The sequence below is a fragment of the Telmatherina bonti genome, assembly GCF_933228915.1.
Source record: "Telmatherina bonti genome assembly, chromosome: 21".
NCBI lineage: Eukaryota > Metazoa > Chordata > Actinopteri > Atheriniformes > Telmatherinidae > Telmatherina > Telmatherina bonti.
The window spans coordinates 5,937,742-5,956,295 of NC_136630.1; the positions used below are offsets into that span (position 1 = coordinate 5,937,742).

An 18,554-nucleotide genomic window follows, 5' to 3' on the forward strand; every position below is an offset into this window, starting at 1 on the left:
CTCAGACCAGGTCACATTTAGAGTCACCTACACTTTCTTTCTTCCTTGTTCTGATGCTCAGTTTGAACTTCAGCAAGTCGTCTTCACCATGTCTACAAGACTAAATGCATCATGTTTTCATGTTTCTGCTATGTGATTGGCTGGTTATTTGTGGTTACAAGCAGTTGAACAGGTGGACATGAATTTAAAATGCCCAAATATTTAAAATAAATAAATAAATAAATAAATTACAAAACGAGTGTGAAAAGGGATTTAAAAGCCATCTGTCTTTAATAGCAGCTGGGACGGCTGAGCAGGTATCTGCAGAAAAGCTGGAGGCGCAAACAGGAGGTGACCTTTGAACCACAGTCATAATCACTCCCACATCCAATCAGACAAGCCCACCTGCAGATATCACAGGTAGAGACCGAGATCTACACACAGATAGGATTAAAGTGTTCATTCATTTTCTTTCCATTTATACAGAATCCAACTTACTGAACACCAGGAATCTGTGGTCATGGATTCCTGGTATGTCGTGAAGTGCAGCAATGTCAGCAGACCTGTTCAGCGTTTTTGTTTCCTGTTCAGATGGGGAAAAAAACAGCTTCTGCTTTCATTTATAGCTTGTTAAAATGAAACAGGAACACCGTCCAGCTTATTTCTGCTCGTTGTTCAAGAAGGAATGACACATCTTAGAACATCTCAGCAGCAAATCTCAGCTTTGGCTTCAGATTCACATCAAAATGTCTAATTTTTTCTTTTCCCTGCTCGCCTTGGCCTTCACCGCTGGCTGCTGCCCGTGTGCCGCTGATGTCGGGGATTTCACCCCCTGCTTGCAGTTCTTCTACAGATCTTGGCCTCCAAAAGGTCTGACAGGGACCCCCATCTGCCAGCGCTTCTCCAACCAGTATCGCTTTGCCACGTTGTACAGCCGATTCCGCCGCTCGCCGTGGTTCTCAGCGTATCTGTACACGGTACCTGCAGGAAAGAGGCCATCTGCTTCATGGAAGTTTGAGCCACAGGTGAGCACATCGACTTAAACAACAAAACATGACAGATTTTTATAGAAGCAGAAGAGCAGGTTCACTAGTTTCCTGCTGACTGAACATTACTCAGCTGTCCCACAGTCGTCTTCTTTTATAGAAACGGATGATTCAGTTTAGCATCGGGGGAATAGTTCACATAATTATGTACAGTCAATAAAAGCAAAAAAGGGAAACTTGTCCCCCCCCCAAAAAAGCAGAAGTGAGCTGTTTGGAGTTCATGCTTGGTCAGCATGTATGGTGTTCACATGATCTGCAAGGTCGTAATCCAGCAGCTGAGACTGATCATGGCTCCAGATTCAACAGGTTGATGCCTGGAAGAGGATTTTATAACATTTTAATGGCAAAAAATTCAACAAACTACTGTTAGAATAAAAAAGAAGTAAATAAAATAAAAGGTTATGGTTAGAAAGTGCTGATGAGGGAAGTTACAGGAGGAGGAAGTGAGAGTACAAGTCTGATGTCAGGCGTGTTGTTTGTTTGCTGCCGTGCAAGGAAGTCTATTCGGGGAAATTATTTATAGATTTAAAAAAAAACATAACATGAGCTTAAATTTTTTTAATGGGGATACGCAAGACGGAATAGCCTCCTTTGTCTTTAAAAGAATTTTAGACATCAGGTCAGCTTTGTATCATGCTAAATGAGGATAAAAGCATCTTAATGCATTTTAAACTGATTTAATTCTACTCTAGATTTAACAGGAGCGATGAAGCGAAGATAGATATGATATGATCGCTGCTTTTATGAGACAGAACAACAATAATGAAGTAAGAAATTAATTTGCGTTCACACTTCCTCTGTGAACCTGGACCTGTTGTGTGTGTTATTTCCATATGATGCTGACAGAGACGGATGCAGAGAAACACCAGAAGAAACTGAGAAATGACACCCATGGGGGTGAAATAAGTTTCTTAGATCACTTTTTTTGCAGAAAAAGTGCACAAAATCAAGTCACATTTTAGCTACAAATCCCTTTTTTATGCAGCACATAGCACTTTACATAATAAATCTAATTTATGCATATTGGATATAAAACGTAAGTCTTCATGCACCTAAACCCAGCAAACTGAAATCACACATGCACCAGACCCTGTTTTCTAAACATTTTGATGGAAATAAACATCTGGCTTGACTCCCTGTGTCCCCTGCAGGTTTCCATAGTCTTCAAACCCGGTTGTGTTGTTACTTATTTAATTCTATACCTTTGTTTGTTTTAAAAACCATCTACGTAAGTGGTTTTCTGTTTTTATTGTTACAGATTATTTTGTGAACTCCTCTATTTATATTTTATATTTGTTGCTTTTATTTGGTCTAACTGTATAATGTTTCAGCTCGATTGGCGTCAAGCCAGATGTTTATTTTCACAATAATAATAAAAGTTTGCTATATAATAATAATAATCAGAAGACTGAAGTTTCCTAAAATTGTTAGATGAGTTTTTATGGACAAAAACATGCAAAATAGTATAAAACCTCTGGCTAACAGCTGTACTGATGAATTAATCTTTACATTTAGAACATATGCAACCTGCATAAAAGCAACATGAGTGAACTGGAAAAACATCATTCATGCCCTCTGATGCCCTATAGTATTTTCTAACAAAGTAAAATATAACATTACACAGGTGTTATATGAGTTTTGAACACCCATCACAACATACTTATACTTAATGCGCATGCGTACGATCGACTGTGGCGAAAATAAGCTCATGAAACATGACAGTTTATTAACATCACAAAGTCTTTTGTGATGTCTTTTTTTGGGTAAAAGTTAAGGAAAACTGCTTGGGTTGGCCTTAATTGGTATGCTGTTTCAACAGAGAATCCAAAACCGACAGATAATCCTATAACTGTGAACTTGTGCTGTGTTATTATGACATGGTATGCAGCGGTTGCTGAAGACTTCGGTCCTGCACACTGGATAAACCTCACCTCTGCATTCACACCGATCCCCTGAAAATCCACTTTAACACGCAGCTGACGGAGTGATGAACACTCGTTCTGTTCTCTCAAATAGTAGTAGTGGTAAACTTATATTCAGTGCTTTAAGTGGAACAAAATAAGTGTTGGTTCTCCCTTAATGACTTGCTGTCAGTTTGCCATGCAAATATGGGAAAAAACATGGGTGATACTTACATGTAGATCTGTTGATTAATAGTTTCATAGCACAGAAATGACAAAAAACAAGCAAGTTCTGAATCAAATCCACATTTGCCAAATTCAAAGTGCCATGGAGACACTTTTATTAACCTCAAGCCCTTATTGCATGGACACATTAAAAATAACACTGAAAAGTGCACCAAGTCCTGGTGTGCACTACGCTGTAAAAAATAGTCCCGGTGTGCAAAGGGATAGAATTTAAAAGTGCCGGTACTGTGTACCGGTGCATACCGGCCCACTTAAAGCCCCGCTTATATTATTTCTGCAGCTTACTGGTCTCTAAGCTTGCAGCTAACGCTATGCTAGGTTAGCATAGCTACAGCGATGTTATTGCTAACAGAGAGTATAAAACTATACATCACAAAGTTAACCCTTTAGTTGTCCCATTCTGTGCCACAGTCCTGACCACCCAGCTGTCATATATATATATATATATATATATATATATATATATATATAAATTATTTTCTACCAATAAAAAGTCAGCAGCGTGTCGAGCTCCACCCTTTCAGGTCTGGCTGGTTTCTCTGGTACCCCAATGGAAATGGTCCTGAAAATGAAAGTAGGACAGGTCTGATATTAGGGTACGCTTCCCAGTTTTCATCTGAAATGCAAAAAAAGCCTCCCAGCCCACGTCATCCCACCCTTTGATGGAAATGAGGCTTTTGTAACGAAGCTTTCGTAATCGATTCTAACACCTCTTCCTGTTTTCTTCCTCTGGCTCATTAACAGTTAGCTAATCCAGGAGCTGATGGCAACATGGTTCCCTTCCCACCGGGCCCCGTGGACCAGAACGTGGTGGAAAGCCAGGGAGTGGAGCTTGACTACATCAACTCCACTTACTCTCGCGGCCACTTGAACCCCAGCCTTCATCATCACACCCACGAGTGCCGCTCCTCTACTTTCACCCTTACAAACGTGGTTCCTCAGAAAGCGGGGTCCAACGACGGGCCCTGGGAGATCCTGGAGCAGACCGTTAACCAGACCTTAGCAGCCTACTGCCTGAAAGAGGCCTTCATAGTGACCGGGATCATCCCATACCAGAGCTCCGAGCCCTGGCTCAGGAACCACCGCGTGGCCGTGCCAGAGTACATGTGGTCTGCCTACTGCTGCCCGAACTACAACAGCAGCCTTCCCGAAGAGCTGAAACACACGTTTCCTACGTTTGCTGCCATCGGCCGCAACGACCCCAACAGCACCGAGGAGATCGTGCCGATCGACAAGACGGCCAAGAAACATGTCAGGGGTTACGATGTGAGGCGGATGCCGCTTGAGACGCTGGAGATGTACCTGAAGGACAGATTCGGCTCAGTGGTCAGTGTTTTTTATGAGCAGTGCACCGGGTCCAAGTTTTCACCCCGAAACTTCTAACCACAGAAAAGCATTAAAACGTCTGGATGAAGGTGGGTTTAAGTACAGAAACAACTTGAACTAAACCAGACTTGATTATTTCACCTTAACTGAAGTAAGAAAAGCCCAACTGGACAACTGGAGTCTAACTGGAATACGTAAAGTAATCCCATCGGTTTCTGATTAATACAAAACTCAGATGCATTTGTTAAGTATAAGTCTGTACTTCTGAGTACTTTCCAGTATGAGTACTAATAAATCTCATGACAGCTGGGTGGTCAGGACTGTGGCACAGAATGGGACAACTAAAGGGTTAACTTTGTGATGTATATAAAACAAGTCGCCCTAAATGTAAAGGTGAGGCTGCAAAACTGTCAGAAACTTCATAAATAAGGAGAATAAAGTGTTTTTTGATTGATTCTGTTCACAGCTGTTACAAGGCGCTTACATGTCTGAAGAAAACTTAGTCTTTCACATTAGTATCAGGTTCTTTAGTATCAGAACACTTGTAAATACCAAGTACAAGTTCACTCACATAGTATCAGACCGATACCCAGACGGGTATCAGTACTTACATCCCTGTATAAAACAGATTGTATATTCTCTTTAAATGTTTTTGTTTTCTCCTGAAGTGGCCATGCTGGCATTTTATTTCTCTTGAAAGTACTTAATTTTCTTGTGATAACAGGGTTATTAAAACGCAGGGTGAGGGTGGGAAGGAGGCTGCCGCTATTCCTGGTCCTTCCCACAGCCAACAAACATTCAGACTCACATTCACCCTTAGAATGAATTTAGACTCAAATGAACCAAACATGGATGTCTTTGGACTGACGGAAGCCGGGAAAGAACCCACACAGGTTCCCCCAGAAACCTGCTTGTATAAGTATGAACACAAGCTTCACTGGGAAAACTTACTTACTGGGAAAAGTGCTGGTTTCCAGTCTAACTTGCAGGAACCAAAGACCTGCAACAGCTGCTTCACACTTCGCACCACAGACTGTATACAAAAAGATGGGCGGAGCCTCCGTGACGTCACCCATAGGTTTCTGAAGAGTTGAATTAAAGCTCGGTGGGCGGTTCCTACCGTCGTCATCGTGGCAGGGGCATGTATGTTGTCTCTGCCGGAAAATCCAAATATGGGCAAAGAGGTGGAGCTGAGAGAGGGGGCTGTGAGCGTCATGGTGGATGATTGACATCGAGTGAACTCTGAGCTTTCTGTAGCTAAGAGCTAACCACGAGATAACAGGAGCTAACCAGCTAACAGAGGTAAGCGGGCTAAAGCTAAGTCACGTTGTTAACCGGCTAAAAACCGCGGTTGTTCTTCGTTCTTCTTACTTGAAGCGGGAGATCGGGTACCTGTCAATCAAAAAGACACGCCCCCTAATTATGACGAATTTTTTTATTAAATTACTTTTTAACGGGCGAGTTAGAAAAAAATTCACTCCCCCCACAGTTGTCATGAAGGTAAACCTGACCTATAAACCGAAAATTGATTTTTGTACCAGGCTGTAAACATGTTTATTTCTGCTGTAAATGTGTTTATTCCTGCTGTAAACATGTTTATTTCTGCTGTAAACATGTTTATTCCTGCTGTGAAGTTGGTCTTTTTAACATGGGAGTCTATGGAGATTTGCTCTGTTTTGGAGCCCCTAGTGGATGAAGGGGGAACTGCAGTTTTATACACTTCCACATAGGCTTCACTTTTAACCGCTGGAGGTTGCTTCCATCTTTCATATACAGTCTTTGCTTCAGATGCAGCAGTCTGTGTCTGAAGGAGCTCCGTAGTGTTCAGAAGGACATCCTTATCTGGATGTGTGTGTTTTAGCCGTTAGCTTAGCTTGAATGAAGCCGTCGTTCCTTCAGACCAGCGTACCCCAGTCCGGTCCTCAGGACCTCCTGTCCTGCACGTTTTGGATGTGTTCCTCCTCCAAAACAACTGAGTCACATTTCTGACCTTCCTCATCACATTCATCACTGTTAATGAGGCTTTATTTCATTCAAGTGTGTCGAAGTAGGGCTACCTGTAAAACCTGCAGGGCAGGGGGTCCTGAGGACCTGGATCTGCTTCAGACTGAGCTGCTCTGGTCCGTCTGGTTTCCAGACCGAGGGAACACTAATCAGCTGTTTGCAGCTTCATATTTAAGCAGATTATGCAAATATAAAAGAAGTCTTTTAGCAGTAAAAACCTACATCTTATCATGGTTTTAGCTCGCTGCTTGACCCACAGGCAGCACTCCGAGGAGACAAAAAGTTATTCATAAAAGGGTGTTTAAATGCAGTGGTAAAGGTGAAGAATGGGTGAGATCTGAACTGTTCCTGGGATGGGGTGAGGAGGATGGCTGAAGGGCAGAAAGGTGTCGCAGTAGTGTCGAAGTCCTGATCCAGTCGTGTTCCCTGTAAGGTATCCAAGGTTCATCCACGGAGAGGAGATGGATGTGAAGGCCGGGAGCTGATCCAGAAGTTCATCCTGAAAGGAAAGATTATTCCTCAGAGGTTTGACGTTTCCACGAGGGCTGACTGTCTGAAGGTCTGGCTCCGACTCCTCCGACTCCAAGACCAGATGCTTCTCGTAGTCCCGAGGACTCGACTCGTGATTTGTAGAGACAGAGCCTTTTCTGCAGTGGCCCCCAAACTATGAACAGTCTCCCTCTTTCGGTGAGGTCTGCTGGGACTTTAAGTAGTTTTAAATCTCTTTTGAAAACTCATCTTTTTATGTTGGTTTTTTAACTCCGGATAGCAGGAGCACATGGTCTTATCTGTCTTATTTAGTCTTTTAACTGTTGTGCTGTCTTTATTTTAGTGCTTTTAATGTTGATTTATTTTATTTTACCTGTACAGCACTTTGGTTACTTTGAGGTATGTGGAAGTGCTCTACAAATAAAGTTTGACTGATTGATTGCATGTGAAACAGGTGTGCAGCTGCAGACTGGGAGGACTTCTGGTGGACGACCAGTGAATGTAGAAAACCTCAGCGGCTCGGTTACACACGGGGAGCTGTGGTTTTACTGGGATAAACAGCTGAGACCAGTAGGTGGTGTCCTCCCACAGCACATGCAGCTGCTTGGTGTCTACGCCTGCAGATGGTGCAAACATGACTTAAAGGATCAGCAATACTGAAGAATGAAACAGTGTTTATTGTAGTTATTTATGTACTGGGAACACTGGTTCCCCATCAATTCTCATGACAATATGAATTTTTATTAGACTGGCTTTGACACATTTTTCTTATTTTACAAACAACTTTGGATGTTTCTAAAAATGTCCTAAATTTCTTTTATCAATTGGAAGAAGAGATAAAATGTTTTTATTATTTAGTAAATTTTCCACCACATAACTGGGAGACATGCAGCTTCTTTATAACGTGATAAAGTTACATTTGTTCAAAATAAATCATTTCCCAGCTGCTCCAAACGACATCACGACGCTGAGCGATCACAAATACGCTTAAAGCGATCAATAAACAAAAACTTCCACACAAATAAAACAATAAATAAAAATATTTTCTTTTTCTTCACTCGACCGTAGTTTAGTCAGATGATTTTCTTCCTGAATCCACCTGGAAGATGAAACTAAAGGTGTTGAATGAAGACAAATCTCACGTGGAGGGTGAGGAAGAAAAAACACAAGTCTTTTGTTTAACATCTTTTTATACTTTATTGATTAATCTCAGCAGGTCCAGACGTCACTTGCTAGTTATTTAGGGGGAACTTCTAAATGCATTTTTAACCTCATACCTACCGCTTGTGTTTTACCAGAATAAAACCTAAATATACGATATTCTTTTGTCTTTTATGATGGAAGACAGTTTGAAGTGACGAACCAGGTGCAGGAAGCAACAGATCTGGCTAAAAGGAATCAGATTCCTCTTCCCAGTCACATAAAACTCGTTCAGAGCCACAAAAATCTTGTTGAATAAATTAAACTTAACATTTTCTAATATAATTATTATCTTTTATATGAAATTTGACATTTTGCAGAACCACAAATTTGTTTGTTTTAGGTTTTAAAATAAAGAAAAAACTTCAAACTTTTGCAAAGAAGATGGATATTTCTTTCCTGAGATGCAGATATTTTGGAAATGTATATATATATATATATAGATATATAAAATAATAAGCTCAGTTTCTAATCTAAGGAGACGGAAAACAGTTCAGAAAATTTTATGCAATAATTAAAAACAAAGAAAAAAAAACTTGCATTAGTTATTATCTGTATATTTCTATCTATGCCTCAGTGCTACCTGGGTAAACCTCGGTGCAACATGTTCTGTGTCAGCACTACGATGCAGAACAACAAACAGTTATAAAACTCCAGATCTGACATCTGTGGTATTAATGCTGCATGAAACTGATAAAAACCAGCAGGGGATCCTAACAAAACCTCTGCAGACACAAGGAGACACATGAAGTGCAGCAGCTACAGAAGCAGGACTTACAGCTAAGTTTGTCTCGGTAAGATGAACGTGGAAAACCCAGAGACGACCCAGGACGCACGTTTGAACTCATTCTGGATTTATTGCATGACTTTAGTAGCAGGTCTAAAAGCTCACAGCAGAAGTTTCCTTCAACAGCAGCATGAATCAGCAGCTCAGTGGGGATTTTGCATCATGGGAGCAAAGAGCTTGTCCCACACCTCCACCTTTATGATGGCCCTGCTCATGGGGGACATGGTGGCCTTGATGTCCAGGCTGCTGCCCTCAAAGCTGAGCCCGCAGCCTTTGGCCTCCTCCCTCACAAAGCCCTGCTGCTCTTTGTTGTAGTACATCTCCTCATACAGACTCTTGTTGCACTCCTTGGCCAGGTCGTAGAACCCCAAACCCAGCCAGTTCTTGTACATGTTGTAGTCGTAGGGCACAGAGAACATGATGGCCAGCATCTCTTTGGCGCTGTTGCTGTGCCGGTGGAACAGCTCGTACGTGAGGACCCCCACTGCACCCGTGGCTTTGGAACTGGTTTTGCCAAAGTTGCAGACTTCAGTCTTCAGAGGACGCACGGTGGGTTGAGGGGGGCTGTGGCAGCTGCCGCTCTCCAGGTAAACTCTTGTCAAGCAAAAAGGAAAATTTTTACATCCTGATTGTTGAAGGTGAAGGAATTTCCGCCTGCTGTCTTGTTGCACTTACTTGGGGTTAATCAGGCAGTAGTCGTTGGTGAGGTTGGTGATCTCGATGGTGACGTTTCTTCTGGTTTTCAGGCTTGCAGCCAAAGCTTCTGCGGATTCACTCATGGTGTCGCTTCTTAGGCTTGAACTGCAGATCAAACAGACGTACTGCTGATAATAAACACATTTTCCATCCCTGCAAACCTTCAAACACAGCGGGAACGACGCAGCTTACCTTCCTGATCGCAGGTGACTCGCTTGTTGGTGACAGAAATCCAACTCTGGGTTTAACCTTTGGGTGAGTTTCGTTGGAGAAGACTCCACCTACAGCACACCTTCCCCACCTCTGACCTCGTGTCCCATCCTCACCTCAGGTATGAATGCAGCATGAGACGGAGGGCATAGCCAGCAATAACAAAAACGGTACTTTTCTGCCAAACTGCCAGCCGGTTTGCTTCATTCCTCAGTCTTCACACGGACCACACCTTTCTGAGTCGTTATTTCTTTTGTTCTCTTGTCTGAGTTGGGCTGAAACCTCTGTAAAGCCTGCAGTGCAGCTGGATTTTTACCATTATTATAGATTAATCTTATGATTAAATTCACTGTTTACAAATATATACCAGTATATATATATATGTATATATATATATATATATATATATATATATATATATATATATATATATATAACATTTATTTCACAAGAAAAGTGATGTTGGCAAATTTGATGCCAGCAGATAAAACAAATGAGACCAACTGACATCATTCTTCATTGTTTTTAAAAAGTACTTTTAGTGCTTCCTCTGCACCTCTGTTTATCGTTAAATGGACCTCTGTCAGTGGGACGAGCGAGTCTTCATACCAAAAGACAAAAGATACAAAGTTAATTTACTTGACAAAGAAAACCTAAAAGGGACAGATTGCAGACGTAGGAAAGAGTTTTGCATGTGTCCCAACTGTGTATTCTCAGATGGTCCCTCATGTGTGTTCCTGGTGTAATTATTCCACTGATTGTGTTGGTCTGAATCGCTTTGTGCCTCGTTTCTGCACAACTGGACTGAAAATCTGGTTGCAGTTCTCTCAAGGCTGTAAATATCCAGAAAAGAGCTTTGAAAAGTCGATGTTTGATAAAAGGAGACAGGATTCAGACACCAGCTCTGAGTGTTTGATCAGTTCTTGTCGTATCAAACAACGTTTCACCGCCTGGTAAATCCTCTTTACAACGAGGCATGACTTCTGTACGAGAAGCTAAAGCTGCATGTGTGGATGATGCCCCAAAGATTTGTGCCTAAAACGCGCTGCAATGCTCTCCGCTTCCAGCTGGTTGGCACCGAAACGACACTGGAGTGTCTGCCGGAGGTTTCCTTCCTGTTAAAAGGGAGTTTTTCCTTCCCACTGTCGCCGTGTGCAGCTCAGGATGGGAGATTGAGTTGGAGCCTCCAACTCAATCTGTTGGTTTCCTTATATAGGCTGTTATGAATTAGCTTTCATTGTTTTTTCTTCTGTCTGTAAAGCGTCTTGAGATGGCATTGCCATGATCTGACGCTATATAAATAAAGTTGAATTGAACTGAATTGATTCTGAAGCCTGTAATGATCCCAAACCTCCAGTCTGGTGTTAAAAAGATCTGCAGGATTAGAGTCTGAGAGTCCAGATCTCAGCTCACATGAACACTTGGACCAGTCTAGATCAGAGCAGCTCAGCTTGGTCCCACAAAGCCGTAGGTCTGCAGGGTTTCAGTGTTTCCCTGCTCCAACACGCCTGACTCGAATGAATGAATTGTGCAGAACTTCAGTCTGCTCGTAGATAAAAATCTGCAGGACTGCTGCCATTGTGACAACTCCTGGTAGAGCAGGGGGGCCCAGCTCTGGTCCTCCAGGGCCACAATCCTGCAGGTTTTCCATGCATCCCTGCTCCAACATACTTGACTCAAACTAATCAATCATTGTGCAGAACTTCATTGGCTGTTGGATCTATTTAATGGAAGCCAGGTGTGCTGGAGCAGGGATACATGGAAACCCTGCAGGAAAGTGGCCCTCGAGGACCGACTTCGGACCAGGTGCCGTGAATGTGACCAGACCCGCTGGAGGACGAGGAGCCAGGATGTTGTGGCCGTGCACGGATCATCTGAGTTTCCCTGATAATAATCAGTAACACGTAAAATGATCAATATGTGTTTTATTTCTTTCTTACTGCAGGAAAATCAATCACCTGAAGATTAAATCCCAGCTGGGAACATTTGGGACATTTTGGGGGGTGCAATCCTAACGTACGGCAAACACGAGTTAGAGCTTGTTGTAAATGTGATTCGTGGGCTTGACGTCGAATCCAGCAGCGGTTGATGTTCATTCATCCATCATCCCAACCACTCAGCCTGATGAAGGGAAGCTGGAGCCTTTCCCAGCAGTCTCTGGGCGAGAGGCGGGGTGCACCCTGGACAGCTCGCCAGTCCATCGCAGGACAGCGGTTGGTGTTATTAAAGAGAAATGACCAAAAACTTTTCCTTGAGTTTTCTGTTAAATGTAAATAAATAAGAGAAGGTGCACAGCCCTGCTCATGCAGACATTTCCATGTGTGATATTTTCTCCTTGAATTAACAGCTGACAAAGCATCAGAGACAGATGATTTTATTGTTGTTTTTTTTTTTATTCATTTCAGGCACCAAAAGTACCAAGAAGGCTTCAACATTCACATCCTCATGTATTCCTTATCATTTTATTCTCTCAGCATCACACTCAGCTCATCTGCCCATCTTATCATAAACCTCCAGTTTAATAATAGCTTTGCCTTCATCGGACATGCAGGCCCTCAGGTCCAGCGCCCGGCCCTGGTACACCACCCCGGACCCGTCCGCCTGGTGCCGCACAAAGTTGGTGAAATCTTTGCTCTTGTACATGTGGTCGAACAGCTTCCCGTCGCAGGATCTGGTGTGCTCGAAGATGCCCACCCCCAGCCAGTTCTTGTAGAAGTTGTAGTCGAAAGGCACGGAGAACATGATGGCAATCAGCTCGTTGCAGTTCCGCTGCTGCATGTTGAACAGCTCGTAGGTCAGGACCCCCACGGCCCCCGACGCCGTGTTGTCGTCCTTGGTGAAAGAGCACACTTCGGTTTTGGCGGTGCGCACGGTGGGCTGCGGGGGGCTGAAGGTGAAACCGCTCTCCAGGTGAACCCTGAAAACCACCAGCAGGAAGCAGAAAGGGTTAATCTGATGGTCAAACCAGACTAGTAGCAAAAGCAGGTGGGAGAAGAAAACACACACCGAACACACAAGGAGCCGGAAACTCAAAGCTGATAAAAACGGATCAAATCTGAGTGTTTTTCCTGCAGGACCGACTTGCAGGTCCTCACATCTGAACCCGCAACAAGCTGGAAACCCAGAACAGATCAGTGGGAACGTTCTAACAGGACACAAATAACCTTCATCTGGTTAAATCTAAAGTTTTCTGTCACATGACATCCATAACGGGATCCTAGATAAACTGAATAGATGGATGGACTGATGAATGGATGGATCAGTAGAAACGATGGACCCTCCTTTTTTTTTTGCTACAAAATGACACAAAAAAACAGTCAGAAAATAAAAACAACCAAACAGAAAATAAATGAAAGAAAAAAATAAGAGACTAAATATTTGCATTAAAATAAATCCAAAACAACCATGAAGACACTCATAATAACCAGTGGCATGCATAAAAACTGGAATAAACAGAAAGCTAAACTAACTTCAGCAACAGCAACAAAGTCAAAACCATCAAAAAAACAATTAAATCATAAAAACAGAGAAATGAAATGACCCACAGGAAACAAAAAACACCTGAAAGTGTGAAAATAAAACACAATTCAGACACATAAGCAGTTCTGTCAGACGCTCCATTTGTCTCACCGTTCTTCTGATTATTTTATTTATTTATTCATTTTTATCTACAGTAAAAAAAACAAAAACAAAAAAAACAACCAGTTAAAGGTTTTGGACACATCATCCATGGAAAAGTGTCCAAACTCTTGACTGGGACTGCAAATAAATATGAACTCTAAACTAGTCTTGTTATCTTTAACCGGTGTTATAAACAACTAAAATTTAGATTTGCACAAACGCAGCAAATGAAGTGATATTTGGAGCTCAGAGCGCTTCGTGGCCCCTCATCGGCAGAGAAACGTGTCCACTGTGGGGATTCTTACTTTGGGTTGACGAGGCAGAAGCTGCTGCTGATGTTGCTGATCTCGATGGTGCAGTTGCGGTTGGTGGTGAGGGTGACGGAGTGGGACTCTGCAGTCTCAGGCATGGTGACGCCTGCAGGGGAAGAAAAGAGATGAAAACAGAGAAAAATCTGATGTTTAAAGAACTTTTCTAACTTTAGTCAAAGCAGCTGAAACCTGCAGAAACATGCGTACGTACTTCAGGTAAAGTGGCTCACAGGACGGCAGAGAGGCGTCTGAAAACAGGTTTGGAGTTCGGTTTGGAGACCAGAATGAAGTCACGCCCTGTCGGTCACACCCGACACACGAGCCGGTGGGTGTGCAGTCATGTCACTCCCACCGTCTGCAAACATCTTCCAGCTCGCACAGAAACAGCAGAATAACTCTTTGCTTCTTTCTGCAGTCCTGAAATGCATGTTCATGCATCCATGTTGTGAAGCTGCTTCACGCTTCAGTTTCTGCAGGTTAGAAGCCAGAATGAAAAACTCAACATGAGAAAGAGGAACGTTTGCAGTGAAATCAGTTCAGTTCTGTCACACGAGAAGGAAATCGTGATGTGTGGACAGTTTTATCTGTCTGAACAATGTTTTCTGCTCATGTTTTCAGCCAGCGATGTAGCGCTCATAAACAAATCGGCTCCAAGAGTCGATTCTTTGTAGTGAAGAGAGGAACTGATTCCTGTGGAAAAGAGCTGAATTCAATCCAATTCAGCTTTATTTGTATAACGCCACTTTATCTCATTTCAAGCCAATTCATACATATCCTATAATAGAAACCAACTGATTGCATCGAGTCATGACTTGGATCCAATCCCCCATCCTGAGCTGCATGCGGCGACAGTGGGAAGGAAAAAACTCCCCTTTAACAGGAAGAAAACCTCCGGCAGAACCCGGCTCAGGGAGGGCAGCCATCTGCCTCGACTGGTTGGGGTGGAGAGGACAGGAAAGACAGATCAACATGTACAATAAGAATCTTTAGAAAGAGCTGGAGTTTATTTTAGTGGACACACTGTGTGACTAATGTGAGGAAGACTAGAAACATACCTCGATGTAAAAACGACACACAGTGTCATACAGACCAGGTACAGACCGACCTGGAAGCCAGAATTTAATTTTATGGAGGAATTAGATCATTTAAAGCATCACATGTTCAGATTTTAGCCCTAATTTAGTTTATTTGCTTTGTGCGATTCTGTCTTCAGTTTTTCTAATGAAAAATGCACAAAAATAAGTGTTATGATAAAAGTTTTTGGATAAAAATGGTAATTACAATTTCTATTAAAGATTTAGTTACAATTACAAACAGTTAATAAAACACTTAAATAAAAATTGTTTACCAACAGACAAACAATTCATAATTGCTAAATAAGAAGCTCTGGATGATACATGAAAAACCGAAAGAGCTGATTCTTTTAGGAGAATCAAGTTAAAAGAATCAATCCTTGAAAAGAGCCAAAATTGTCATAACTGCAGCTCTCATCATCCCTAAATAGATAAATATTAATGTTAATATGCTGCAAAGATGAGTAATATAAGATCTTGTTACACTGGGCAGAAGCTCCAACTCTGCATGTCTTCTCTACTCAGAAGTTAAAAAGTTGACGTTTTGACTTTTTTTCGCCGGCGACGTCATTTGCACGGAAATTTGTTGTAATTTCAGACATTTTATAATATTCCAGTAAATAATGACAAGCAGAGGAGGGGTCGATGTGCATGCTTCATCTGCAGCTTCACTGCACCGGCGTTGCAGCAGAAGCTGCAGGTTTATTGAGCTCCAGTGCACAACTCGGCTTGCCAGCGTATGCAGACGACTCACCAACGTTCACTGCTGTGGCTAAAAGTACAAGTCAGCCTTCCTTACTGATGCATGAACAGCTTTTCAGTAAATTTCCACTCCAGGAGCCAGCAGATGAAGTGCCACACCTAAAAACACCTAAATAACCTCAATTAGTCATATGAGGTGAAGCCCAAACCGTCCAGACTGGTTGGCCTGCAGAGAAACGTCCAGGATGTTTTACATGGAGACTAAATTCTTCCTCACACAGTTTGTTTTATTATTTGTGAGCTTAACGGTGTTGAAACAGTGTCATGAATCATGAACCTTTTTAGAAATCCCAAGAAAAGATGCAAAGCAACAATAAACATACGTTTTACCACACAAATATGACTAAAAGAAGATGAGAGAAATACAACATAACATGAAAATATGCAAGTCTGTTTCAAATAAAACTAAATCGATGCAAATTCATACATTTATGAGTATTTACAAGGACAAAAAAGTGCAAAGTTAGCAGAAATAATGCAAGAAAACAACAGAAAGACAAGCAGTGACCAAAACATTCCTACAGCGAGGAAACAATAACTCAATTAAGTCACTAAAAAGCACAAAGAAAACCAAGTAAAGAGTCTTCTGATGCACGATACATAGGATCATATAACCCCAAAACTACCAGAAATAACAAAAGAAAACTGCAGGGAAATAAAAACGGACATAAAATTCCTGCTGTGACCTTCAGACGTCGGAAGTTCTGCACTTATTTATGTTTCTGGGAGTTCAGTGTCTCCTCTACCTCCAGACACTTTCTCATCACTAATCCTCCATCCAGCCGATGACAGAGACGAGAATTAACCTGAGAAAACAAAAACAAGTCAGACTGTGTCCAGAAAAGTTGTTTATACAACAACACAAACAACTGGAACAGAAAATATTAACATGTTATTGTAGCCAAAATAAACCTCAATGAAAATGTAAAATCCTAAAACCCTGAACCAAATCTTGATTTAATTAGTTTAAATAATTCTTTTCTTTGGTTCTGATCCTTATAACTGATTAGCTTATGCTAAAAGTTGCTTTATTTAATCTTTAATCAACCTTTTACAACATGTACAGCATGGTTTAGTCATCTGCTGCGTATTATTGCTGGTTTTCAGGCACTTTAGCGCCATCATGTGGTCAAACCAAAGCTGCAGAAATATTCAGTTCAGTCCATCTTTGTCATCTTATACATGTCTTCCACATCACATCTAGTTTCACATCACAGCTGTGTTAAAAGTAAATAAAATCCCTGATAACTGAAGATGAAATGAAACGTGTTGGTTCTGCTACCTGGTCAGAGGATGATGCGTTTACACCTTAAAGGGGGAGTATGTAAGATTTTCAATATTTAAAAAAAAAAAAAAAAAAACTAAAAAATAACTACAATCATAATTAGTTTTTTTTTTTTTTTTTAAACATGTATGTTCCAGTCTGCTCATATTTGATGTGTTATTAAATTACAAGTTTAATTAATGACAAAGACCCTTCTCAAATGTTTTCCTACCAGTAAAATAAAAAAGTGCTTTTTGTCATTTGTCATTAATTAAACTTGTAATTTAAAATGTTTAAAAAACTTTCTAATTATGATTCTAGTTATTTTATTAGTCAATTTATTTTGAAAATATTGAAAATCTTACATACTCCACCTTTAAACATGCTTCTTTCAGGGGATTCCATCACACTGTGTGACAAAAAACAACTTGGTTTGTTGTTCTTAAGGCCACAAGAACAAGATAAAATTGTATTTTTTCTCTTGTCAAGTCATCCTTCATGAGGTTTCACTTGCATTGTAGAAATATAAAGATTATAAAGTAAATATAAGTTTAGCTGATTTAACCTCCAGATCACCGTGCCTCTCATTGCACAATAAATACAAATAATATTCCTCATTGGGACACATTTTTTATATTTACTAGTCGACATAAACACGACAAATGCAGAAATAAAAGTTACAAATCTGGTTTTTAACAGATGTTTTTGTGTTTCTGGGCAGAATATGTTAAAGTTGCTGCATATTTCTTTAGAACTCTTGGAAGTTTCTTCCATTCAGTTGTTTAAAGTGACAATGATCCTAATATTCTTGCTACTTACTGCGTCTTATTCCTATTTACTACTTTGTATTATTGTATTAATCAGTTTTTCTTTATACATGTGTGATGTGTGTTTGTGAACTTATTCAAGTCTCTGTTCAAAGTGAAATTCCTGAGAAGTACAAACTGGGAAGCTGGACTGGAAATGTTCCACTCTTTTCATTAAATTGATCACCTTATTTTTCAGCTCAACCAGCTTCAACACATTTTCATCCCTACCCACCTCTATCAGTCCTCTCCATGTCATGTTCGTGGAGGTGTGGGAACCCGACCGTGGGGCAGAAATTATGCAGGTTTGATGCACAAACTGAACCGAACTCAACCGGACCGGACCGGACTGGACGGAGAGAAAACAGGAGACTACAGACAAGCTAACACAACAAACCTGCAACTGAGGGGTAGAAATACACAGAGGGAACAACGAGGAACAGGTGAACTGAATCAGAAAATAAAAACCAGGTGAGCTGATTAACTAGAAGCAAAATGAGCAACAAAAACAGGGGAATTAAACCACTAAATAAAACAGGAAATCAGAACAAAAGAGAGAACACAAAGACACCCTTTTACTCCTCAACTCCTTCCATCCTCTGCTGTGAGGTAAACCTGCTGCAGATGTTTTACACATTTTATAGGAGGGATGGATGTGGACTTGGTTCGGACGCCAGACGGACCGAGCGGACCCACTTCTGTCAGGGAGGGGAACTCTGAACCTTCCTCAACTTGAAAATAAAGTAAATAAATCTTTATTTATGCTGCCCTTTTCAAGATAAAACATCCCAAAATGCTTCACAACAAAACACAAAAAACTTTAAAGCAACTTA

General features: G+C 41.3%; 3 protein-coding genes across 3 annotated transcripts; 1 reads left to right on the forward strand and 2 right to left on the reverse strand.

Moving 5' to 3' along the window:
* Positions 1–665: 665 nt before the first annotated feature.
* On the forward strand, positions 666–4,830 carry LOC306771194 (endonuclease domain-containing 1 protein-like). The gene is made up of 2 exons (XM_079260300.1): positions 666–1,004; positions 3,917–4,830. The coding sequence occupies exons 1-2, from the start codon at positions 726–728 to the stop codon at positions 4,553–4,555; spliced, it is 918 nt and encodes a 305-aa protein (XP_079116426.1). The 5' UTR covers positions 666–725; the 3' UTR covers positions 4,556–4,830.
* A 4,291-nt stretch (positions 4,831–9,121) lies between these two features.
* On the reverse strand, positions 9,122–9,757 carry LOC306771841 (DELTA-stichotoxin-Hcr4b-like; the record flags this gene model as incomplete). Its single annotated transcript, XM_079261163.1, has 2 exons — positions 9,122–9,572; positions 9,654–9,757. The coding sequence occupies 2 exons, from the start codon at positions 9,755–9,757 to the stop codon at positions 9,122–9,124; spliced, it is 555 nt and encodes a 184-aa protein (XP_079117289.1).
* Positions 9,758–12,371: 2,614 nt separating this feature from the next.
* Positions 12,372–13,914, reverse strand: LOC306772077 (DELTA-sagatoxin-Srs1a-like; the record flags this gene model as incomplete). Its single annotated transcript, XM_079261475.1, has 2 exons — positions 12,372–12,801; positions 13,811–13,914. 2 exons carry the CDS (start codon positions 13,912–13,914, stop codon positions 12,372–12,374), a joined length of 534 nt encoding a protein of 177 aa, XP_079117601.1.
* Positions 13,915–18,554: the final 4,640 nt, after the last annotated feature.